This window comes from Podarcis raffonei, chromosome 4 (assembly GCF_027172205.1).
Source record: "Podarcis raffonei isolate rPodRaf1 chromosome 4, rPodRaf1.pri, whole genome shotgun sequence".
NCBI lineage: Eukaryota > Metazoa > Chordata > Lepidosauria > Squamata > Lacertidae > Podarcis > Podarcis raffonei.
In genome coordinates this window covers 14942276-14968155 of record NC_070605.1, presented here as the reverse complement: position 1 = coordinate 14968155, position 25880 = coordinate 14942276, and the positions used below count along the sequence as shown (strand labels likewise).

Genomic DNA, 25880 nt, shown 5'->3' with positions numbered 1-25880 from the left:
TTAGGACATTAATGTAGGTCTTTCAGATCTGCCAGCCATTGGACTGACAAATATTTGACACAACTCACCCTCCCTAGCAGGTGCACTTCAAGTGAAGAGGCCTGCTGGCCACTGCCACTAAACTTTGCTTCATTGATGTTTGTCCATGGAACATTCCCTGATGTAACCCTGCATAAAATGAATCAAGGCTGTTTGGTGGATTGCACCCATTGGTGATTTATTGATGATATGTTGAACAGCAATCTAAAGCTTATTGGTTCAGTAAAAATGAACAAAGATTGTTACTAAAGAGATGTGCTTGGCCGAGAACTCCAAAGGTAGTGGCACATATATTGAGATGGAAGAAAGAAAGTTTGATATCCTGAGGCTCAAACTCTTCCCTGATTTGGATGTTTATAGTTCTTTTCCCTTTTGAAAGAAACAGGTATATTTGTTCATGTCGACCTAGGTATTACGTGAATGCATCCAGTTCTTAGTAAATATTAGGTTATAGGGCATGGTTTCTGTACTTCCCTGGTGAGAAAATGTGAGGTTTGACTCTTGGGAGTTATTCCTGAGATTGAGATGGAATGTCATGCTACAGTAATCCTACAGTGTCCTTGAGTCTGTTGAATAGTTTCTTAAAGCAATGGAAGGTGCAGTGGCTTTCACTTGTAAGTCTAAAATAGCTTTGGGGAACTATGTTCCTTAGTAAGCAGGGAATGAGAATTTGGCTGTTCAGCTGGATGCATAAATTAGAAAGCCTTCCTGAAGATGGGACTTTACCACTTCAGAATGCAAGTAGGTACTAGCATTGTTGGGGAACATTTGATATGTAAAGGACCCACTCATAAAAATCCTAGTATATCAGGGAGAAGACCTGGGTCAAATCCTGCTTGGTAGTTTCATTCCGGACAGTGGAAGCATTATGTCGTCTGCTGTTCTTCCCTGGCACATATTCAGAAGTGATGACATGTCTTACAGCAGTTTCCACTATGCATCTCTTGTGAATGTCCAGATTTATCTTAACTATGTACATAATGGGTGAGGAAATAGGTTTCCTCTGGAAACCCCAGATGTTGGGAAATGTACCCTTTAATTGAGGCACTTGCTGAGTTTGCTCCTGGATGGAGCTGTTTGTCATTCCTCCTTACACTCTGCTTTACTGGGCTGATGTCAGATTTATTTGCGTTTCTTGGGAAAGGGAACAAAGGCCCGTTGTGGGAGCCTGTTTGCTGCTCTGAACCCTGGCAGTATTTGGCTTCTTGCTCTGCCCCCTGTTCCTCCACACTAGACGCATTGTGTACCCAGCGCCTGCTTCAGGGTTCTGAAAGAGCGTCTCCCCTTTGGTCACCTGTTGGTCTTGGCAGCTCTTTTGTTAGCAAAACTGCACGAGCGGGAGCGCCTTCCACATAACACGAACTGAGCATGTTGCAAAACTAACTTGAGTGGATGAGTCTTGACTTCCATCAGTGCCATGAAGCTGAAAGAGACCATTCATGGAACCTCCCTCCTCTTCATTCATCTACATAATTTTCGCTTTCCTCTTCCATATCCACTTAATCATCTCCAGACACCGCCTACTAGAAAAAAAACAACAACATTTAGTTTCTGCCTTGGTTAGCCAATGGTCCCTTAAACTCAGAAACGGCAAGCCCTAGTTCATGTAGGCGTCCATTGATTTGGCTTCCGTGTGGTAGGAGGCTTGTAGCAGCCAGCAGAGATGGGGAGCATGTGGCTCTCCAGATGTTGGACTCCAGGAATTGTGGGAGCTGTAGTACACCAACAGGGGACGCGGGTGGCGCTGTGGGTAAAAGCCTCAGCGCCTAGGGCTTGCGGATCGAAAGGTCGGCGGTTCGAATCCCCACGGCGGGGTGCGCTCCCGTTGCTCGGTCCCAGCGCCTGCCAACCTAGCAGTTCGAAAGCACCTCCGGGTGCAAGTAGATAAATAGGGACCGCTTTCTAGCGGGAAGGTAAACGGCGTTTTCGTGTGCGGCTCTGGCTCGCCAGAGCAGCGATGTCACGCTGGCCACGTGACCCGGAAGTGTCTCCGGACAGCGCTGGCCCCTGGCCTATAGAGTGAGATGGGCGCACAACCCCAGAGTCTGTCAAGACTGGCCCGTACAGGCAGGGGTACCTTTACCTTTTAGTACACCAACATCTGGAGCACCAGTTTCCCCATCCTCAAGCTACCGGCTCCCAACTGCAGCAGCTCTCCATAGAGAGCTTGTTGCTCCATAACTGTTGCAGCAACAGAGGGAAAAGGAGGTCAACTCTCCTGTTTGGTGTGCTTTTGGAGGTGAGCAGGGGGCACAAAGGTTGGAAGGAGCTTCTTCGCAGGTGGCTGTAGCAACTGTTAAAATATTTCAGCTACTATAGCCACCAGGAGGCTTCTCGCCACTTGGAACATTTAGAGTGCTGGGTGAACCAGGACTGCGTCAGAGGCTGCATCTCGCCTTTTTCATGTGTGGAAAATTGCACCTGATTGTTCCCATGATTATTCTTTCTCTGTACAAAAGGGGAGGCGACTTCTTACATTCAGAGAAGAAAATTTATCACTGTTCAAGGATTTTGATTATAATAACTTCCTTGGGAATGACTGAAACGATTTGATTCTTTCAAAGAGAAGCCAAAAAATGTTCCCTAGTCTCAAAGAAGGCTAGTAGATGTGTTTGATTGATTTTATATATAAAAAGCACAAATCAATCATGGTGTGTGTGTGTGTTTCTATTTGAAATAATCAAATTGGATTGCCATCACCAAGGACTGGAAATGCACTGGAAAATCTTCTCCACAGCTCTGAAGTTGCCTTTTCTGTCATTAAGACCTTTCCAATGTGTCATCTTTGGTCACAGCTGGGAGACCAGCCATGAAGATTTAGGAAGGGGCTAGTTGGATGGTGAGGGCTTGGTAATAGGTCTGAGCAATGGCCATGAAGTGGCCGTATCTTAAAATAACTGTACGTGACAAATAAACTACATCTTGCATAAAATAAGTATGCTGCCAGTGAACGGCTATGGGATGTATAGGTTAAGCAATTGCACACATTGATGCTGTGCAGATCATTTGGGCGATAAATGTGACCGGGGGGGGGAGGCAGTCCCTTGCACTTTGTGCAGGAATGTGCACTAACAAAACAGAGAGACCGTACCCATCTGTCAGCTGCATTTGACTCTCCCTCTGGTGGACGTTTGCCGTTCTGTGTTGATCCAAGCAAATTGAGGAAACTGAATTGTTTGGGCGTGGGGAGAGAACATTCCGGAAGAACAAAACAAAAATACACAGAGCATAGTAGAGCTATGGAATTTGCTCCCACAGGAAGTAGAGACGGCCACCAACTCTGGATGGCTTCAGAGGGGGATTAGGCAAAATTATGCAGGATCAAGTTGTCAGTGGCTACAAGCCATGATGATTGTGTTCTGCCTCTGCTGTTGGAGGTAATGCGTCTCTGAGAACCTGTTGCTAGGAATTGCCAGTTGGAGTGCTTTTGTACTCGGGTCCTGTATGTGGGCTTCCCATGGGCATTGGTTGGCTACTGTGAGCCCAGGATGCTGGACTAGATGGGTCTTTGGCCCGCTCCAGCAGGGTCTTCTTATGGTCTAATCTTATGCTCTTAATAGAGAGAGTCCTGGGCTTGGATACAAAGGGCTGCTTCATGCATGCGTCAGGCTGCCCAGTGGATTTTCACTTTCTAACAGTAGGCTTCTCCTCCCCGCTCAATTACGCCATGTAACTATTACTGGAAATCAGGTTTTCTTTTCTTAAAAAGTGTGCCCGTGCAGAATGCATTGCTGCTGTTCAAGGAACGGAGTACTTGGCTGTGAAAGTCTAGTTTGGCCCATGTTTGTCAACCTCATCCCTTGCAAGCCACTTCTGTCCTTCAGGCCCTACTTTCCCCCTGTACCAGAGAAAGTGTAAGACCACAGCAGTTAACAGTGAACAAGTGTTTGTATGGTATTTTTCGTGGTTAATGTTAATACAGATACGTATGTTTCTCAAGAGAACATAAGGATATACAGCCAGACACATGCGGCCCTCTTTCTGCTGCTTATGCAGCTTTTGGCACCTAATGCTGCACATTGGCCATCCATGGAATGTAAATAAATGTTAAGTGAGGCCTGGTTGTCATAAGTTGTTTTGAAAGCTAACTTCAGGTCTAGCTTCTGCTGTTTTCAGAAACACACTCTGTTGTGCCTAGTTGGGACTGGTAACTATTGGAGACCATTGCCATACCCTCTGGATAAAGTGCTGGTGATTTCTGCCAGTCACATGCCAGAAATTCACCTTTGCCTATAGGTAACCTTCTAATGTCTGCATCTGTCATACCATTGGGGCAGATTTCAACTTAGCATGCAATCAGACCTTTTCTTTTTAACCAGCCCACTTCAGTCCTAACTACCTTTCTTAAGCCCCTCCTCTCCATCACTACATTTTCTGCCTTCATATTTCTGTCATTGAGGCCTTCTTTTTCTCTTTCCTTCTCTGACATCTTCTTTCCCAGCTGTCTGCAGCATCCAGCCCATCCACTCAGAGTCCACACAGAGCTTCAGGGAAGGATCCTTTTGCAGAGCTCTCCCTCCAGGATTTCTTATAGGACAATTTAGGTATTGCATGTTAACTCTGGGGGCACTGCAAGCTCGGATAATGCCTCGTTTGCTAACGTCCCTAGCAATATTCATCCTCACATTAAAATGACACAGTCTGGGGCTTTGTAAATTTGCATGTTGTTATTCTGTGACCTGCTATAAACCACGGCTGCTAATGTGGGATGCAAGAGAAGAAAAATTATTATTATTATTATTATTATTATTATTATTATTATTATTATTATTATACCACCCTTCATCCAAAGATCCCAGGGCGGTTCACAACAGAGAAATACAAAATGAGAATGCCTAATAAAAACAAAAACTCATAGCCCCCCCTCCCACAATCACCTTTAAAAAGGCCGGGTTGACAAGAAACATTTTCACCTGGTGCTTAAAGATACATAATGAAGATGTCAGGTGAGCTTCCCTGGGGAGAGCATTTCAGAAACAGGGAGCCACTGCAGAAAAGGCCAGTTCTCATGTTGCCACCCTCCAGACTTCTCGTGGATAAGGCACATGAAGAAGGGCTCAGATGATGGTCGCAGGCTCCAGGTTTGTTCAAATGGGGAGAGGCAGTCCTTGAGGTATTGTGGTCCTGAGCTGTTTAGGGCTTTATATGTCAAAACCAGCACTTTGAATTGGGCCCGGAAACTCATTGACAGCCAGTGCAGTTGGACCACGATTGGTGTAAATAATGCTCAAACTGCCTTGCCTGGTGAGTAAGCTGGCCACCAGATTGTGCACCTGCTAAAGGTTCCAAACCGTCTTCAGAGGCAGCCCTACATATAATGTGTTGCAGTAATCCAGCCTAGAGGTGGTCCACCAGCATCTGGAGGGGGTACAGGTTCTCTGCCCTTAATGCTAGACTTCTCATGCACCCCAACCCTCTTTCCCCATGTGAAATAACTGGACCTCACATTCTCCAGAACAGAATCTTCACTAGCCCTGCAACTGAGCACATTGTGGGAAGAAGGCAAGTGGATTGACAGGCTGTCATTGCATAATTCGTTCCCATTTATTGGAATGCTCATGCTCCAGAAAATGTACATTCCCTCCCCCCCCACCTCTTGTCAACACCTTTGTTTTGTTTTGTTTTTTGCATAGCCTCCTAGGTCTAAAGCCCTCGTCTCTTTCAAGAGAGATGTGCTTTGACGTACTATATAGAAATCCATAATCCCTCCTGTAACTGCCATAATGCTGTTTTCTGTTCATTTTATTGTCACCTGAAGAAATGACCTGAGATTCCTTCGCCAGTTTTATGACCGCAGTTTCCCATCCTCCCGGCTGCAGCTCAAGGGTTGCGGCCCACAGTTTAATTGCTTATCGCCCCAGAGGGCGATACAAGTGCAGTCGTTGCCAACGTGCCCTCTGGCTCTCTGGAAATGGGAATAGACCTGCACATTCTACATGCAATAGGGAAATGCTGATCTTCGTTATACTGAAGCGCTATATATCTCTATATTCCTGGTCTGCCACCTTGGAACCTACTTAGCCTATGGCCAGTGAATGGACGTTTGGAGGGGGAGGGCAGGTTAGTTGTGCAAACCCGTAAAACGGATGCCTTTCTTGTCTCCTCAGATACAATTCATGTAACCGCACCAGAAGGGGTGGGGCAGGAACAGTTCCAGAAAGACCCGTGCTCAACAACAGACCCTTCTTTCCAGCCAAATCAGAACTGATGCCTCAGCTCTCCTCTTCACTAGAACGGCCTGGTAAAACCACACAAGGCCCCACGACAGCAGTAGGAGCACCAACAACATAGGGAAGCCTTGAACCCCCGCAGCACTCTCGGTATAAAACCAAGAATTGCCACAATTTTGGTGTGGGATCTCTTTTTCTTTTTCTTTCTCCCCCTTCCTGGTGACTTCTAATCATGTCAGTAACTCGCCACCTGTTTTAACACTCTCCGTCAATAACACACACACACACACAAAAGGAAGCCTCTTATTTTGCCACGAAGGGTACAACAAGCACCTGGAACTGCCGCTTGGAACGAAGAGCTGGGCATCCTCTTACCGTTAACTCCAACGACTTTCTCTAGGGGATCAAATCCGAAAACACCCTTTTAATTCTGCCATTTCCTCTCTGCAGTCATCGCAAATGTTAGACTCAATAATGGAAAGTTTTAACTTTTTAAAAAAAGAATTATATATTCCGTTTGCATAGACATTCCTTTATGTATTATTGTTTGTATTTATTTATGATTATCAGTTTAAGTAACAATGTATCACAAAGCCTCCTTTGCGGGGAAATGAGCGTGGATGTATACAGTATGTCTCCCTTTTGGAGTTTCTTTTTCCCCCCTTCCCTCCCTCCCTCTCTTCCCATTTTTATTCACGAGAACTATTCTGATTCAGAGTGCATCTTCACTCCAGTAACGCACCCAAACTACACAGAGCACTGAGTACGTTCAATGGTCTGAAAACACCAATTGTCCAAACTCCATGGGAATTAGTTCTGTTAAGGATTTTGGCAAGGGGTGGGGGGGAAAACAGCTGACTGGTTGGGAAGAGCACAGAATTTCTCGACCAGATGTTGGTGCTTCTGGGATGAACTTTTTTCCTTGCTTTGTGCTTGGCATGTCATTTATCTTACACTTGACGTACGGCCTTTCCAAAATGAATGTGAGGAATTGCTTTCATTTTTAAAGACTTTCCTTCTTCTCTGTACAAAAACCAAGCAAACCCCGATACAAACTTCTGAGGTATTACGTGAAAAAAAGCCTTCAATCTTTTCTTCTTCTTTATTTGCTAGTGCCAGCTCCATGATCATGTATCGTGAAATAGAATAAAAACTCAGAAGAGAAGTTGTGTCTTTACTAAAGGGCACAACCGCAACCACCAAGTTCCCCAGCAGAAGCTCCATTCAGTCCGGTCTGGTGAGGGGCTTGTGCAGGAGAACTTCCTGGCGGGGTTGGCCTTTCAATGTTGTAGGAACCCTTTTAGTTTTTCTGCAGAATTTGAAGCAGCACTGTTGATCGGTGCTCTGTGTAAATACAATCATACCAGTTTGGGTGGCATCTGGGGCCTTAAGAAGGATAGTCAAAAGGCATGAAAGCAATTCTGTACATGAATTAAGCATACTTGCTGCATTGTCTCCGCAGATTCTATTTTTGTTTAAAATGTTTAAAAGTACGTTAGCAAAAAAAAAAAAGGTGGATTTTCAAATAAAATGCAGCTTCCACAGAACTTCTGTTTATAGTATGAAGGTCTACAATGGTGGGTTGGCATGTGGGGGGGGGTCTGTTTGGTTTTTTGGTTGCCATTTTGCAAGGTAAAATGTGCTTTGATACACTGTGAGTGGAGATTGACATTTTGGCTGCTTTTGCAACTTGGTCCATTGCAGTAGTGGAGATGTATGTGGACAACTTTTAAACACAGCTGAACATGGTTTGCATTTAGGGCTCAGCTAGCCTTCTAAATCCAATTTCATCAAGTCCTGTGCTCAGGTTAAAAACCCTTTGGGGGTGGGTGAATTTGCCATTAAAGGGGGAATGCCTGAATTGTGCCAACTTCACACTTGTGCCATTTTTTTTTTTTTTGTTCAGCTATGCCCAATGACCTTTCAAGATTGAGGTAATAAAATTTGACTGGGCCGTACTGTTGAGGCTGTGTATTAGGGAGAAGACCAGACTGGAATTCTCAAAATGGTGCTTTTCTATGTTAGAGGGAGCACTCCTCCCTTCACTTCTATAGGGATGCCTGAACTATTGAAAATAGGCTGCATGTCCAAACCTTGATGGTAACCTCCACAAAAGAAGCAGTATTTGTGCTTAAGACTGTGCTTACAAATTTGGGACCTAAGCCCTGCCAGCTCAAAAAATCAGGTGGTCAGCCCTACACTGTTTCTCTACACACTCAACCATGCCCAAAGAGCATCTCCACCCCCATCATTCTGCCCGGACGCTGAGGTCCAGCGCCGAGGGCCTTCTGGCGGTTCCCTCATTGCGAGAAGCAAAGCTACAGGGAACCAGGCAGAGGGCCTTCTCGGTAGTGGCACCCGCCCTGTGGAACGCCCTTCCAGCAGATGTCAAAGCGATAAACAACTACCTGACATTCAGAAGACATCTTAAGGCAGCCCTGTTCAGGGAAGCTTTTAATGTGTGATATTTTACTGTATTTTTGGTTTCTACGGAAGCCGCCCAGAGTGGCTGGGGAGGCCCAGCCAGATGGGTGGGGTATAAATAATAAATTATTATTATTATTATTATTGTGAATGTTGAGAAGTCCTCTCTCTCCCCTTGTATTCATATGGAACAGGACCTATCTCTCATGAGGTACCTAACTACAGCAAAGAGCAGCCAAGTTTAGCCGAGCAGCCTTTTGTAGAAGGAGCTTTGTTTAAGCCACAAATCCCATTGTCCAGCAGAAAGGAAAAGCCCGCTCAAAGGTTGTGTGCTAGCTAGCAGTTTTTCTTTTAACCAGAATGGTGGAAGCTAAGCAACTTAGAAGCCCAGATGAGCAGAAACCAATCTGAAGTTGGCTACTAGTGGAGTCAGGGCCAACAAAAAGAACATTTTCACACAGCACATAGTTAAGCTGTCAAATTAACTCCCACAAGAGGTAGTGAGAGTTACAAACACTGATGTCTTTAAAAGAAGATTGAGCAAACTGAGGGATAAGGCTGTGTTCTCCCTCCACTCTTGGGGGCACTGTTTCATTTAATCTTCACGCCCCAAGGTGATGTACAAAATGCTGAAGATGTTGCAAAGCAACATAAAGAACTTGAGTTTTAAAATACAGTAATGCAAATTGGGTACATATGACAGAGATGCACACATCCCACTGGAAAAACTTGTCAGAACAAATAAAATAAATGTACGTTTGATGTGATCTCGCCCCTTTCTACAAACTCCCAAGGCGGTTTTAAACAAGCCACTATTCTGCAGGTTGGTTGTAAGAACTGAGAACACGTGTGAAGGTCTTCGATGGCCCTGATAACACTGGTAAATGTAAGTTGGTGCCATATCTTGTGAGACTCATGGGTCCAGGAGCACTGAGGATTTTTCTCCAGTCAAACGGTATAAAGATTTCATGAAATGACTACATTAAACCTTCACGGACGGCAAAAATCAAACCAGAGCCACTTGCAATAGTAATTCAGATCCTGTACTTGGTGCATAGGAGGAATGGGAATACAATATATGCAATCTACATACCCTTGTAAATGTACCCAATATTAACATCTTTGCTATGCAAGTCAACATTTAAGTGTCATATGGGGGAGTTCCAACAACCGGAAGCCTATTTTTGAAAAGAAAAGCAGTAGCCTCTACCTTCCTCGCTCTCAATAAAATACGGATTTGATCATCTGGTAGGTGATGCGCTGCTGAGGCTGGCTGGCGTCATATTTTTCTTCAAGCTTTGTTCTGCTTGGCATTTCCCTGGCATCCTCATGAACTGGCATAGTCTGGCCCACCGTAGTCATCAATTTCACTGCCAGGGGCCCCAGATCCTTGTACTCCTGGAGTTCAGATGCACACAGATTAGCATGTTACCCAGTAGAAAACATTCCGCCCTCTCCTGCATCTTAAAATGACCATAGCATAACCGAATAAGCAAATCTCTGATAGAAATAACAACAATCCACAATCGCCACGCTGTTAGTGGCTGCTGCTGGAGGAGTACTAAACGGCTCCTGTTCAAATCCTTGCTCACTTGGGTATGCTTGGGCCACTTGACCCAACCCCTCAGGGTGGCTTGTGAATAAAATGATCGGGAGAGCTATATATGCTGTCTTGGGCTTCTCGGAGGCAAGGCAAAGTTATAGATACGATAATTAAATGCTGGGAAATCTAGGTTGCTGCTGCATGAGCAGCAGCTAACGAGCACCCAGGCACAAAGGGCCATCTAGCCAATTTCCTGGGGTGCCAAAATTTCAAGAGTGGCTGCCTCAACCCTGCAAAATGTCTTAAGTGAGAGTGCAGGGTGAGATCTCTGCGTTCCGGGTAGACTTTGTTGATCATGCACAAGGGGAGGAAATAATATCCTGGTCAACTCCTGACCGTTTTTAGGAGCTATGTTGCTGAGGGCATGATCAGGCTCAAACGGACTGTGTGTGTGTGTGTGTAAAAACAAACAAACCAGTTTTAATTGCCCAGGTCAGCACAAACCTTTTGGGCACATTATTACCTCACCCTTTCTACCTAAAATCCTAACGCAGAGAAGAGGAAAGTAGATACTTGCCTTGAAATCATTTGAGTCTTCGTACAGGATAGGGGGGAGAATTTGACCAAGAGAATCTGTTTGCATTTGAATCACTTCAAAACTGTCATCTAGCAGATTTTCTGCTGCCTCCTGTCTGTCTTTGTGATCCACGTTGAGAACCATTTCCGATATTAATGATGTACTTTCAGCTTCCACTTCTGCAGAGGCGAGGGGAGGGAAAACACTTTCTGCAATACTCCTGTTAATAAAACTTTGCTGCAACAGTGGTGGTGGCGGAGGGGAGGGAATTCTATCTATTACTGCTTGCTGGGCTTTGAAATTTATTCTGCTATGCAATGGTGGGTGGCGAAGCTCTTTCAGTCCGAGGGCCACATTGTTTCCTGGGGAAACTTCTGAGGGCCATATGCCAGGGCTGGCAGGGCTGGATACAAAGCTGGACACCTTTGTACAGTAGTCTAATTTCTCCCCCTATGTCCTCCATCCGGACCGACGAGGCATTTTTTAAAAAACCCAGATATTGCCAATCCACAACTAGCAACGCTGTTCATGGCCTGGTATTTATTAGGATGGAATAATAGGACTGTCGTGTTGGAAGGACCCCAAGGAACATATAGGCCAACCCCCTGTAGTACAGGATCTGTCCCACACAGGGACTGAACCTTGGCATTATCAGCAACATGCTCTAACCTACTGAGCTGATGTATTTACCTCTGTTCTTTCTGACAGCCAAATGAGAATAGTACAGCCTGCCTGGCCCAGTCTACTGCGCTTGGCCTAACCGTGCAGCGATCAGCTGTTTTATTAGGGATGGGGGTGAAAACTGAACATAACACCCGTGAGAAGCTTGCTGGCGAGATTATTGCATTTTTAGGACAGCTTCAGTCCTACAGCAAGTGGAATGAAGAAAGGCAATACACACACACACACACACAGGACATATTTTGTGTGTGTGTGTGTGTTTGTTTTCCTTATCCAGGTAGGGATTTGCACACTATTAAGTTTTCTTCCATGCTTGTTTGACCCTTGCTTGCTAGGGGCAAAAGCACTTAACCATACAGTAATGATTGAGTTCACCTTCACAAGTGAGGCAGAGCATGGCAGAGTTGGTTCTTAAGTCCCAACTTTCCAGCTTTCCAGTTACACCAGCTTCCAGGATGTCCACAGTGGGATATTTCTCACCGATAAACTATCACGGGGCTGTGAGGGCCATTTCTTAGGGAGGCAAGGCTGTAACGTCTGCATCACTATTACAATCAACTCAATAGAAAGGGGATTACCAGAAAGGCCAACATATTCCTGGTCTCCAAGCATCTGCAGGCCAGCTCCCTGGGTAAGAAATAACTTTCTGGAAAATTAAAAGGAGAAGAAGCAACATCAAAAGGTTTGAAATTCTGTCTTCCCTTGTAACATAGAATGGTAGCACATCTTTAAAGTGCATACTCACATTGTTGCCACTGGAATTATTCCCTTGCATGCCCTGAGCTCTTGTTAACGTTCATATTTTTCTTTAAATACTTATAAACCGAGCTTTCATAGAAATACACGAAGGCAGTGTACAAAACTACAATAAGGCCACACCCAGGGTTGAACATGGGACCTTTTGCACGAAAGCATATGTTCTGCTACTGAACAACAGCCTTTCACCTTCGAAGGCAAGGATTGGGTGCCTTTTTGGCTCCCCGGCTCAAATCTTCATCAGGATTGGCCATGTGGACCAAATTTGGCAGGTGGGTGGAGTCACCCACCTGATGTCACGATGACACCACACGATTTGGCCACTTTGAAGTCCCTAAGTCGGGACTTCAAAGCACCTTGCTGAAGCAGAAGGGGGGGGAACCTGAGTTTTAGCAGCGAGGTTCAGTGCAAAACCCTTTGCGATTGTTAAGGGGCTTGCACAAATGAAGTGTTTTCTCCTGCGTTTTAGGATGAGCTTCACTACAAAACTCTTCCTGATTGATCAGCTGATGAGTGGGAAGGTTAAAAGGCCTGCTCAGTGTGGCCCATGCACCAGGTAAATCATGTCGCATTGGCTGAGCATGCCAGTTCCCCAGAAGGAAGTGACTTGCGTAGCCAAACTAAGCAGGATTGGGTGGGTGAGTGGGAATCTTGGCCTCTTGCCTTCATTAATTTACCATTTAAAATGCCTTTTGTTTCACAATTGGGATGGTTAGCCAGCAATGAAAGCGGGCAGGGCTTTTATTTCCTTGCCAAGCGCAATTTGCAGCGACTCCAGTCAGTGTGGCAATGATAGCTACTTGTCCAAATTACTGATTAGGGGAGATTTATTCAATTTATTCAAAATTAATGTGAAAGAGAAGAGCTGCAGCTTGTTAATTCTGTCCTTTCCATGCCAATGCTGCTCCTCTGAAGGATATTTTCCTTCATAATTATCAAGTGGCTTACAGCTATATATTTAGCTGTTTGCTTGCACATTTGTTTATTTATTCGATTTGTCAATTGCTTCCTATTAAATGTCTCAATGCGATTTTGCAGCAAAAGAGCAAGAATAACACCAATTGAAAAACAATTTCAAATCCAATACAGGTATGTATAGACTAGGAAATCGGCTTGAATGTCTCCAACAGGTGCCGAAAAGACAATAGAGACAGTGCCTGTCAGAGAAGCACTGGAAGCTTACATTGGTAAGTGGTACCTTGGTTCTCAAATGCCTTGGTTCTCAAACACTGAAATCCTGGAAGTGAGTGTTCCAGTTTTCGAACGTTTTTCAGAAGCCAATTGTCCAATGTGGCTGTCGGCTATTGTTTCCAGGGCACCTGCACCAACTAGAAGCTGTGCCTTGGTTTTCAAACATTTCAGAAATCAAACGGACTCCTGGAATATATTAAGTCTGGCGCTTTTGTTTTTGCTATTTATTTTGCGTTTTTGAAGCTTTTTCAGTTAATTTGTTTTTGTGAGTGTGTGGAACCCAGTTCAGCTACTGATTGATTGATTGATTGATTGATTGTGTGACTGCGGAAATGGATAAAAGCCCCCCATCCAAACAATGACCATCTTCAGTGCAGGTAAGGAAAATAATTAATTTTTATCATCTACAATACTGTCTTATTTATTTTACAGTACATTGATTATTGCTTTCATTTTATGGATCAATGGTCTCATTAGATAGTAAAATTCATGTTAAATTGCTGTTTTAGGGGTTGTTTTTAAAAGTCTGGAACGGAGTCATCCATTTTGCATTACTTTATATGGGAAAGCGCATCTTGGTTTTGGGACGCTTTGGTTTTCGAACAGACTTCCAGAATGGATTAAGTCTGAGAAACAAGGTACCACTGTATGTGTTTTAGTAAATAATAAAACATCAGGATTTTTATTTATTTAATTTTTATTATTTTTTTACTGTTTGGCATACTATAGTTTGCTCAAGGGCCAAAGAGTCAAGTCAACTCTTTAGCTCCTGTGCTTCCTCAGTGTTTGTGCAATGCTAGGAGAACACCTTTACCTGGGAACTTTAAGGAACTGCATCCTACGCTCGAAGAGTTTGTTGATGAGGTAGATGTTCTCCTTCTCCAGTTCGTGGACCGAGGCTTCCAAATCGCTCACTTCCTTTTTGTACCCTGCCACCTGCCATGAGATATGAAACCCTGAGTTGAAGTCCTTTGCCTTCTGCCAAACCAGACCGTTGGCCCACCGAGACAGCCCTATGCTAGGCATTCAAACTGGAAGCAGCTCATTTCTGCAGGTGGCCCAGCTGTGTCCCTACCTGGACAGGGACAGGCTAACTTCTGTTGTCTATGCTCTGATAACCTCTAGATTGGATTACTACAATGCGTTATATGTGGGGCTGCCTCTGGAGACGGTTCAGAAGCTTCAGGTGGTGCAGAATTTGGTGGTCAGGGGCAAAAGAGTTTGAGCATATTACAATGGTACCGTGGGTTAAGAGCTTAATTTGTTCTGGAGGTCCGCTCTTAACCTGAAACTGTTCTTAACCTGAAGCACCACTTTAGCTAAAGGGGCCTCCCGCTGCCGCCGGAGCACAATTTCTGTTCTCATCTTGAAGCAAAGTTCTTAACCAGAGGTACTATTTCTGGGATAGCAGAGTCTGTAACCTGAAACGTCTGTAACACGATGTACCACTGTACACCGATCCTGGCCCGACTGCATTGGCTGCCAATGAGTTTCCGGGTCCAATTCAAAGTGCTGGCGTTGACCTATAAAGCCCTAAAACAGCTCTGCATTCATCATCTGAGGCCCTTCTTCGTGTGCCTCCTTCACATGAGGTCCAGAGGGTGGCAACATAAGAACAGAGCCTTTTCTGCAGTGGCTCCCCATTTGTAGAATTCTCTCCCCAAGGAAGTTTGGCTGGCGCCTTCATTGTAGACCTTTGGGCACTAGGCAAAAATGTTCCTCTTCAACCCAGCCTTTGGCTGACTGACATCCGATGCCCTTTTAAATGTGACGTGTGGGCATTATGGTTTTTTTGTTACTCTCTTTTTTCACTATGTATTTTGTGGTTTTAATATTATAATTCTATGCTGTGAACTGCCCTGAGCTCTATGGATGAATGTCGGTATACAAATTTAATTTATATTATTATTATTATTATTATTATTATTATTATTATTATTATTTTTATTATTATTATCCACCCAATATCCTTTGAACTGTGGATGTCAGGGAGTCAAACTGTGTTCCACCTCTGACCACCCACCACCCTTCCCTGTCTAGGAAGCAGTGGGAGACAATCAGTCCATCTAGTTCAATACTGTCCACACTGATTGGCAGTGCCTCTCCTTGGAAATCCAGATTACCCTTCCAGATATGTTTACCTCCTCCTTTAGCCACTCGTATTCTTTAATCTCCCGGCAGCTGGTCTTGTCGATATGCTTGACAGCATTCTGAGGAAAGAAAGCGTGAAATCGCAGCTGAAGCTGGAACCTTTGCATTGAAGGATGTGATAGTCTAGACAGGATACCCACAGAGGAACATGCAAAACTTTGAACAATAAAAACACAAAACTTCCTTCTATATATCTATTTTTACATTTCTTTTTCGCTTTCCCATTTTTCAAAAGAGCTTCGCAGCTGCTTATTGATGTGACGCATCACGTAAAACGTTAACAGTAATAAATCATAAAGACACACGCATTCCGAGAATGAAATATGGATGCGATCTGCGCTATTCTGAACACCAGGCTAATGAAAACAATTTTACGCTGCCTGTGGAACACCAAACGAATGAGCTAACTCTCAGTTTGGTAACGGATTCTCGTAACGTTGAGGAAAGAGACAAGAGAAGGTTCAGCCACAAGATACAACAGGCTTTTATTTGACAGGAAGGCTTAAGGGGGATCTTGGTGGTTGATGGATTCCAGAAGGTGGAAGCCACCACAAAGGAGGCCCTGCCCCAATGGCCAAGCAATCGCATCTTAACAAGAGGCTGAGAAAGGCCTCTAGAGAGCATGCAGACTAATCTGAGGAGAAGACAAGAATGTGAAGGCCTCTATTTACCTTCAGAAAGCAGGAAAAAGCTTTTATTTTGCCAAGTACAGTACAGGTTTTGGAGGCACAGTATACGTTTTCTGCTTTCCTCACTCCCAATCTAACCTGGCTTACCTTTCTTGCTCATATTTTAACTCTTATTTCAATCACTGCTGTTCTAGTGTGTGTGTTTTTAATAAGTTGTGGAGCAGCTGGAAGGCAGGATACAGAAGCAAGTCCATTTAAAAGGAGTAAGTGAGAGGGGCATTTCTGTTTTACTTTCTAAGGAATGTCACAAATAAGCTTGTGAGGTTGCCATGTGCCCTCTTTTTCCAGGACACGTCCTCTTTTTCAGGGGTAAAATTTCTTTCCAGATGGATTTTTTAAATTTGCCAAAATGTCCCTGGCTATACTTTCTGAAGGAGACATAGACATAACTGGTGGCTGAAGAACTGGTGGCTTTCCTCTTCTCTTCTCCCGCCCCCCCCCCCAGCAATATATCACAGTTTCAATAGCCTACCTATAGCAGGGGTACTTAAAACAAGAGCCGTCACAGCGTCCTCTTTTTTTGCTCTTCAGAATATGGCAAGCCTACTTTATGAGTATAAAACCCAGCCAGAACTAAACACTCTTGGACCTCATTGACTTAAATTGGAAGTTAAGTACGTGCTTAGTGCTGCAGTCCTGTTCCCCCATACCTGGGAATAAGCCCCACAGTATACAGCGAGACTCAATGGGTGGGGTATAAATAATAAAATTATTATTATTATTATTATTATTATTATTATTATTATTATTATTATTAGCAAGAACAGGATTGCACTGTAAATCTCTCCCGCAGAAGTCAAATGAACTTGAAAGTGCTCAGATCATGTGGAAAGTAAATTTGAAATTTACAGATTGTTCTCTTTTGAAAGAAAATTGTATGAAAATGATGCATAGATGGTATATTACACCAGTACAGATAGCAATAATGTATAAAACCCGGTCAAACATATGTTGGAAATGTAAAGAAAAAGAAGGGACTTTTTATCATATGTGGTGGGAATGTAGAGAAGTTAAAAAAATTGGGAAATGATATACAATGAATTGAAAAAAAATGCTTAAAATGACATTTGTAAAAAAACCAGAAGCATTTTTGTTAGGGATTGTAGGACAAGACCTGCCAAGAAAAACAACTGCTACAACAGCGGCAAGAATCTTGATAGCACAAGGATGGAAGAATGAAGAAATCCCAACGAAAGAACAGTGGCAAGAAAAATTGATGAGCTATGCAGAGTTGGCTAAATTGACATATAAACTGCGGGACAAGGACAACTGTGACTTTAAGGAAGAACGGGAGCCTTTTACAAATTATCTAAAAAGATAGCAAAATGAATTGGACTCCCTGGCAGGTTTTGAATAAACATACACAAATTTATTGGTTGGTAACATGATAGATAGATAAGATGAGGATATGTATAGCTTTATAACATGCAGAGAATAATATGTGTAGAGAAATCAGAGAGAGGAGTTGAGGGAAGTCCTTGGAGGGAGGGAGGGATTAAGGGGGGGGTAGGAAAAAAGGTGAGAGCTGGACCATAAAGAAGGCTGATCGCCGAAGAATTGATGCTTTTGAATTATGGTGCTGGAAGAGACTCTTGAGAGTCCCATGGACTGCAAGAAGATCAAACCTCTCCATTCTGAAGGAAATCAGCCCTGAGTGCTCACTGGAAGGACAGATCCTGAAGCTGAGGCTCCAATACGTTGGCCAGCTCATGAGAAGAGAAGACTCCCTGGAAAAGACCCTGATGTTGGGAAAGATGGAGGGCACAAGGAGAAGGGGACGACAGAGGACGAGATGGTTGGACAGTGTTCTCGAAGCTACCAGCATGAGTTTGACCAAACTGCGGGAGGCAGTGGAAAACAGGAGGGCCTTGCGTGCTCTGGTCCATGGGGTCACGAAGAGTCGGACATGACTAAACGTCTAAACAACAACAACAGGAAAAAGGGGGGAAATAATGTATGTGATTATATGGTCTGATAATTTGTTATGTTGAAATTGCTGAATAAAAACATTTTTTTTAAAAAGAAAAAAGAAAGTGCTCCGATCATGCCCATAATGATTAAAAGACTAGAACTGCAAAGCCGTATCAGTACCTCAAGCGCCCATTCTTTCTTCAGCTCCATTTGCTTCAGCATGTATCTGTCGGTTCTTTCCTTCGTCTCTTCCAGGGAAATCCTAAAAAACTCTTTAGGGGTGAAAACAAGAACACAGCCCCGGCCATCAGAAAATAGAAAGGTAAAGCAGAAAACGGGGGAATACGTTTTAGAGGAAATTGAAATACGTGTTCCTTTATGCACACGCTGGAAACGATAATTATTTCTAGTTCTTGGCGTCTGGGCCGACATTTCTGGTCTTAGGTCTCTGGTTTAAGTACAAGCCTAGGGCAACTCATCATGGGACGCAGGTGGCGCTGTGGCTTAAACCACAGAGCCTAGGGCTTGCTGATCAGAAGGTTGGCGGTTTGAATCCCCACGACGGGGTGAGCTCCCGTTGCTCGGTCCCTGCCCCTGCCAACCTAGCAGTTCGAAAGCACGTCAAAGTGCAAGTAGATAAATAGGTACCGCTCCGGCGGGAAGGTAAATGGCGTTTCCGTGCACTGCTCTGGTTCTCCAGAAGCGGCTTAGTCATGCTGGCCACATGACCCGGAAGCTGTACGCTGGCTCCCTCGGCCAATAAAGCGAGATGAGCGCCGCAACCCCAGAGTCGGCCACGACTGGACCTAATGGCCAGGGGCCCTTTTACCTTTTAGGACAACTCACCAGTCATTTCCTCAAGGTCTTCCTTCAGCTTCTGGATGTCCTGTTCCAGGCACTCAATCTGCTTGGCGTGTTCGGCGCTTCCGACGTTTTTGTACGCCAGCCAGTAATCCACTTCGGCTTGCTTTTGCACGAGTTTTTGTTCGAGGTAATGTATCTGGCACCGCATGTCTGGTTGGAAGAAAAAAAGGCTGTGTTAGGAGTGATAGCCTTTGCTTTCCCAAATTGCTAATGAGAAATGATCATCTCCACCTGGGATTTTTTTTTTCCATTTTCCTGTATTCCCCGTTTCAGATCATTAATATTTATCAGACAGCACCAGCTCTTGAGCTCCTTGCTTGCTTTCATGCTAAGTTCTAACAATTTGATGTGTGTGGAGCGACGGAGTCTCAGCATGGTGTTTGATAAAAGGGGAGGAGGGAGGAAAGGAATAGACATAACTTGGTGCTTTGGTGCTCCACGAGCATTGCCAATGTTTGCTCCCCAAAGATACGACACTTAGACATGGCTAGGCAAAGACTGTTGCAGAATTAGATTCAAATCCTATCTCTCCACCCCCCCATGGTGCATTGTTCTTTGTCCCCCTTGGTGTTTTCAAATAGTGCACACAGAAGCACACAGAGAGATCAGAGGTGTCTGAAGATATTACAAACCTGAGGAAGTCCAAATGCTCTCCTCCTTTCTAATTAACAGGACTCGCATAAGAATCTGCCCATACCTTAAAAGCTGCATTAGAAGACTTTGGAGGTTAGGTGACTGGCAGCTGGGGATTGGGGGGGCCACCACAGAGAAGGCCCTGTGGAATGCTCTTTTGAGAAAACACTCACTATAGCCTACATTGTATAAGGCACCAGAGATCTCAAATTGTGCTGGGCCCAGGCACCACTAGGGCTACTCTTGGCCAGACTGTATCTATAAAGGTAAAGGTAAAGGTACCCCTGCCCGTACGGGCCAGTCGTGTCCGACTCTAGGGTTGTGCGCCCATCTCACTTAAGAGGCCGGGGGCCAGCGCTGTCCGGAGACACTTCCGGGTCACGTGGCCAGCGTGACGAAGCTGCTCTGGCGAGCTGGCACCAGTGCAGCACACGGAAATGCCGTTAACCTTCCCGCTATAAAGCGGTACCTATTTATCTACTTGCACTTAAGAGTGCTTTCGAACTGCTAGGTGGGCAGGAGCTGGGACCGAAAGATGGGAGCTCACCCCGCCATGGGGATTCGAACCGCCAACCATACGATCGGCAAGTCCTAGGCGCTGAGGTTTTACCCACAGCGCCACCTGCGTCCATAGGTCCTTGTATCTATGGGTCCTTGTTTAACTGATCTGGGTCCCAGATCGCGTCCTCCACTCCACCTGGGATTTGAGCTAGCAACTGAGGGATTTCAGCGCCAGCTCACCTTTAATAAGTTTTTCCTGATCCCTAACGTACTGCCACTTCTCCTTCATCGCTTTTTCTACATCATCTCTGGTAACAACTTCAACTTTCGCCAACGCTTCTTCCTGCTCCTTCAGGGCGGCTAGGAGGGCTCGGATGTGCGAAGTCTGTTCGTTCTTTAGCTGCTGATTCTGAGGGGAAAAGTTTTTTGAAAAAATGTTACTTGTTTCACTTTAATCGTGCCTTTTCTTTGGGATGGTCAAGTTGGCAAGCGAAGCAACACACAGTGGTACCTTGGTTTACGAACCTAATCCGTTCCGGAAGTCTGTTCTTAAACTGAAACCATTCTTAAACCGAGGCGTGCTTTCCCTAATGAGGCCTCCAGCCGCCGGTGCCCTTCAACCATCCGACTTCCATTCTTAGACCGAGGTAAAGTTCTCAAACCGGGACACTGGTTCCGGTTTTGCGGAGTTTGTAAACCAAAGCGTTCTTAAACCGAGGCACCACTGTATATCAGAATACATTATGGGAAGGTGGGGTATAAATTGCCAACGGAAGCAAGAAATTGCAGAATTGAATATCCAAAAAGGAATTCACAATAAACCACCATACCCCTCCCCCCCCCGTCCGCCCTCTGCAATGGTGACAATTGTCAGACTAATCCAGTGGAAATAAATCAGCGGATCTCTATCATTCTATTGCATGTGACAGATCTACTTATATAAACGCATGCCATTTTCCTGAGTCCATCACCTGTCTAACATCATTACGAAAGAAATTAGAGTAGGGATTTTTATCCCCTATTTTGGTTCACAAGTAGCTTCCAAACTTGCTGGTAACTACACCACTACATCTCTCCATATGTTGCTGAACTGCGTCTCCCATCAGCCCCAGCAAGTATGGCTAATGGCCAGCGATGATGGGAGTTGTAGTTCTGCAACATCAGGGGGACCAAAGTTTCCCCACACCTGAGCTACATAATAATAATATACAGCACCCACTTAGATCTCTCCAGCCCCCTTCCCTTTAGACAGTATTGAGCTAGATCAGGCACCCCCAAACTCAGCTTTCCAGATGTTTTTGGACTACAACTCCCATCATCCCTAGCTAACAGGACCAGTGATCAGGGATGGTGGGAATTGTAGTCCCAAAATACCTGGAGGGCCGAGTTTGGACGTGCCTGAGCTAGATGGACCAATGATGTGATCTGGTATAAGGCAGCTTCTTATCTTCCAAATAGAGAGGGCAAGTGAACAGGCAACAGCGAGGAGAAGGAGCCCCCCCAAACTGTATGGGCAGAGCCGCTCTTCCTCCTAATCCTGGAACTAGCACTGTTTCCCATCTCCTAATCTACCTGATCCTTTGAACTGCAGATGCTGTCTTGCCTATGATTCCTGGAAGACCAGCTCCCTGCCTTGCAGGCCTTTTTCCAACTGGCCTGGACTGACTCCAGCTACAAATGCAGAGGCTGCTGAGCAGACTCTCTGTCTGGGGTGTTGTTGTTGGGGGGGTTGTTTGGGGGAGTTGCTGATGTTGGTTTTTTTAATTTTTATTTTAGACCTTGTATGCGGAAGTTGTTCAGTTCTGCATTTTTAAAATCTTTTGAAATTTTATTACTACTTCTGTTGCAGGTGTGTACTTTTTGCATGTTGTAAGCCATCTTGGGCATGGTTTGAATTGTGGAGAGGCAGCATACAAATAAAATTATCTATGCATGTGAATAAACCAACTGGGGCTGAACCTAGAATCTTCCGCTTGCATGCAAAGCTGAGCTGTGCTCCCTCCCCCAAATCAAAACAGAAGCATATGTTTACATACCCTTTCTTTGTTTCGGTCATTCTGCGCTTCCAAGTTTTTTATTTCAAAAAGAAGCTCATCGATGATCTCTTCCTTTATCTGAATTCTGAAGATAATTAAAATGCAGAGGATAAGAAAATACACTACCTGAGCCTCTTTGAGGAAAAGCAGGATACAAATAAATAAAACATTCAAATATTTGTGCACTATATTTTATTTTATTTTTAAATAGCCTTCAGTTTAAAAGAAGTGTTAAGGCACAATTCATGTATCCAAAAGCATGGAATATGTAAGTTTCTAGACACCGCAGGAAGCCAGACTGCTCTTGCACTTACATACATCATAGGTTTTTGTTCCTGAAATGTGATGACATTATACTTTTCACACTGAGGTCCAGCTCCGAGGGCCTTCTGGAGGTTCCCTTAATGCAAGAAGTGAGGTTACAGGGAACCAGGCAGAGGGCCTTCTCAGTGGTTTGACTTCACCCCAAGAGGCATACTCCTTTGCTTCTCAAGACAGTTGGGTGCCAACAAGCAACAACAATACCTACTGATACTCTAGCAGAGCTTCTGGAAAATAAACTCGAGGCTCTTTGGACATGTGTCCTAAGGGCTGTTTCCTCTTCCCCTTCTCCTTCTTCTCCTTCTTCTTCTTGTCTTTCGCCATGGTTTAAGTTTTCAGAGACTGAACAAGACCTTGGGGAAGCAAAGAAAACAGATCAGGGCAGAATAGAAAGGTTTTCTCTTGTTTTCCCTGTTCTTATTTTATTCTGAAACCGTTCCATGCATTCTGCAGTCACGGCACCAGTGCTTTTTTGGGGGGACGGGGACGCAGGGGTACACATTTTGTGAGTCTAAGTTTGGCCTCATTGAGGGGCAGTATTTCAATATGAGTAAGAAAATGAGAGTACAGTGGTACTTTGGTTCACAAACTTAATCCGTTTCGGAAGTTCGTTCCAAAACCAAAGCGTTCCAAAACCAAGGCACGCTTTCCCATAGAAAGTAATGCAAAACGGATTAATCCGTTCCAGACTTTTGAAAACAACCCCTGAAACAGCAATTTAACATGATTTTTACTATCTAACGAGACCATTGAGCCATAAAATGGAAGCAGTAAACAATGTACTGCAGTCACACAATCAATCAATCAATCAATCAGTAGCTGAACTGGGTTCCACACAGTCACAAAAAAAGAAAGAAAAAGAGCCACAAAAACGCAAAATAGACAGGCCTCAGTGTAACACTCAAAATGGAAATGTGGCACTCCAATCAGAAGCGTAACACGCAAAATGGAGCATGTTTGGATTCCGAAAAAAGTTCGCAAACCGGAACACTTACTTCCAGGTTTGCAGTGTTTGGGTTCTAAGTTGTTTGAGTACCAAGGCGTTTGAGAACCAAAGTACCACTGTACCCCTAAACATTTTTTTAGAAAAAAAGCACTGCACAGCACCGTGTGTGAAATGCTGAAGACAGATAACTTTAGACTCTGGACATAATTAATGTTTTTGTGCATTATGACGTATCTGAATACGTAATTTAAAGTATTTGGTCAAAATTACCATACACAACAGAGCAACTGCAGGTCCTGCAACCTGCTAACATTTATACAACGTGAGCTCAGAGATCCCAAAAGTAATACAAGACTCCTGTACTTTTAATAATTGTGAGGCAATTACAGCAAAAAGCAACCTCCCAACTAGTTTTAAAAACACAACCCTTGCAAGGAATTCTGCCTGTCTATTTAAAAAATGGGTTGTCTCTTCAAATACTCTCCCTGGATTTAATTAGGCTTTGTTGTACGTTGCCTATGCAAGTTTAAACACAGAGGCAAAAATTGGGGTGATTATCCCTTATCTTCCTTTGGATTGATGTTTATTACATTTACATATTGGCCCAGAGAGAAAGTCCATTGTAAACAGTTAAAATTGTTAGTAGGATTAGAATAACACTTGTAGTTTAATGGTGAATTTTTGATATAATGGAGATATAAAAGATTTGGATTATTATAAAGGATGCTGGAGGAAATGATTAACTATAGGACCTACAAAGGGGAGGAGAAAAGTCCAGGAGATTCTTTATGTTGTATGTTGGATATGTGATTGTAAAACTGCCATTTGAAAAACCAAATAAATATTATTATTATCATTTCAAAAAAGATATTTATTACATTTATTTGCCGCTTTCCGCAAAACAAAAAGAAGTCTTACAACTATGGAAAACACAAAACGGCTTGTTGGTAGTTTAAAACGATGGCTATTCTCTATTGCTATTGTTTGTTATATTTATCCATTGCTTTCCCAAAGCAAGCCTCGAAGCAAATGTCACAGAATTCTCTGGCCCCTCCAATCTCTCACCTATGAAACGCCAACACAAAAACCCTGCACAAACACTATGCAATAGAATGAAAAGACCATTATTCCAGCCCCCAACCCTCTCCCCTCTCTCCCCCCCCCCCAATGTCTATGGCAACAGAGTCTCACACCAAATATAAACTCTGATAAAGACTCTCTGAATTGGAAATGTTGACTCTATATATCCTTTTCCTTCCTCGTTTGTTTGTTTGTTTTAGATCACAGAAATCACAGAAAAAGAATATATATATATATATATATATATATATGTATGTATGTATATGAAACTGCCGCTCCTCCAAGACATTTTTAAAAAGTTTTTAATTGAAGATTTCCTTGTGTTGCAAAATAAACAGACGAGGGAAAGTACATAGAGTCTCTACTTTCGATTCTGTGAGTCTTTTTCACAGCTCCTTAATGTCCTCCAAGACATCTAAGTTCAAAGGCTTGAGTAAAAGAAAAGTTTTTGGGGGTGGTGGCGGCGGCCCAAGCCATGAAGCCAGGGGTTTAAAAACAACCCAAAGGGCTCATGGATAAGGTGCGTAAGACAGCCGATCCCAACTCAGCCTAGGATTTAAAACCAGAAGCGGAATAGAACAAAAACTTTGCACAGGTGAGAGCAAGACTATCAATTGGTACCTATAGCTCAGTTGCAGGGGATGCCCCAATGCACAGGTGTCTCAACATCAGGATTGCGTCATTCCCTTCAGGGGTGTCCCTAGGGGAGCTTCCCAGCCCCCCATCCCGCCCAGGGCAGAATCCTTACCCTATTTTTCTCCTGGGGGCTGGTAGGCAGAGTCTATTACCGGCTGCTGCCTCCTGGTTGGTTCCAGACATAAACTCTCCCGGTCACCATGGTAACCGCATCAGTATGGCCGCCCACAGACCTCCCCATTGATTAATTGTTTCCTCCTTTTTTTTTCATTCAGAGAAAAGTCCTTGGCAGTTTTTTTTTTTTGTAAAAAATAAATAAATGGGGAAACATCTCCCTCTTGTGCTTCACTGAGGAACCTCTACGTGGAAAAGGCAAACATTCAAGGCAGCGCAAAGGACAGGGGGAAAGCCTTAGAAATCAGCGTTGTGAAAAAGATTTTAAGAAATAATGAACAGCATTTTGTAGGGCTGCGTTTGCCTGTTACAGAACACTGTCTCTTAGTCATCTGCCTGTTATTCATGGCCTTATTCTGACTTGTTCTGCTGTGAAGCACTTAGGAAATGACCGGCGGGGATTAAAAGACCTAAGAACTGAACTGGTTTAAATTGAATTGTTTTTATCTGTTTGTCATTTGTTTGTTTGTTTAATGTGCATGCCACACTTTGTCTGTAGATCTCAGGGCTGTGCACAACATAAAAATTCATATAAATGCATATTAGTTGCTGTGTTT

The 25880-nt window shown here is 44.0% G+C and overlaps 2 protein-coding genes across 12 annotated transcripts in view; one reads left to right on the top strand and one right to left on the bottom strand.

Moving 5' to 3' along the window:
• Positions 1 to 7756, top strand: part of PICALM (phosphatidylinositol binding clathrin assembly protein) — a 66961-nt gene extending 59205 nt beyond the window's left edge. For 7 of the 10 annotated variants that reach the window (XM_053385523.1, XM_053385522.1, XM_053385528.1 and 4 more), the window contains 2 exons: positions 4481 to 4583; positions 6147 to 7756. In XM_053385523.1, coding sequence (XP_053241498.1) covers positions 4481 to 4573 — 93 coding nt within the window. In that variant the 3' untranslated portion in view covers positions 4574 to 4583; positions 6147 to 7756. The remainder of the gene's footprint in view (positions 1 to 4480; positions 4584 to 6146) is intronic. The other 3 variants (XM_053385526.1, XM_053385527.1, XM_053385524.1) reach the window with 1 other exon arrangement.
• Positions 7757 to 9654: 1898 nt separating this feature from the next.
• On the bottom strand, positions 9655 to 25340 carry CCDC83 (coiled-coil domain containing 83). 2 transcript variants are annotated; one of them, XM_053385520.1, is made up of 11 exons: positions 25262 to 25340; positions 22696 to 22840; positions 22167 to 22251; positions 20371 to 20539; positions 18979 to 19146; positions 18313 to 18404; positions 15523 to 15591; positions 14196 to 14317; positions 12013 to 12080; positions 10754 to 10932; positions 9655 to 10031 (listed from the first exon to the last, which is right to left on the bottom strand). In XM_053385520.1, the coding sequence occupies exons 2-11, from the start codon at positions 22809 to 22811 to the stop codon at positions 9855 to 9857; spliced, it is 1245 nt and encodes a 414-aa protein (XP_053241495.1). In that variant the 5' UTR covers positions 22812 to 22840; positions 25262 to 25340; the 3' UTR covers positions 9655 to 9854. The 2 variants fall into 2 exon arrangements, with proteins under 2 accessions (XP_053241495.1, XP_053241494.1); XM_053385519.1 differs by lacking the exon at positions 25262 to 25340 and adding an exon at positions 25135 to 25246.
• Between the last annotated feature and the right edge of the window lie 540 nt (positions 25341 to 25880).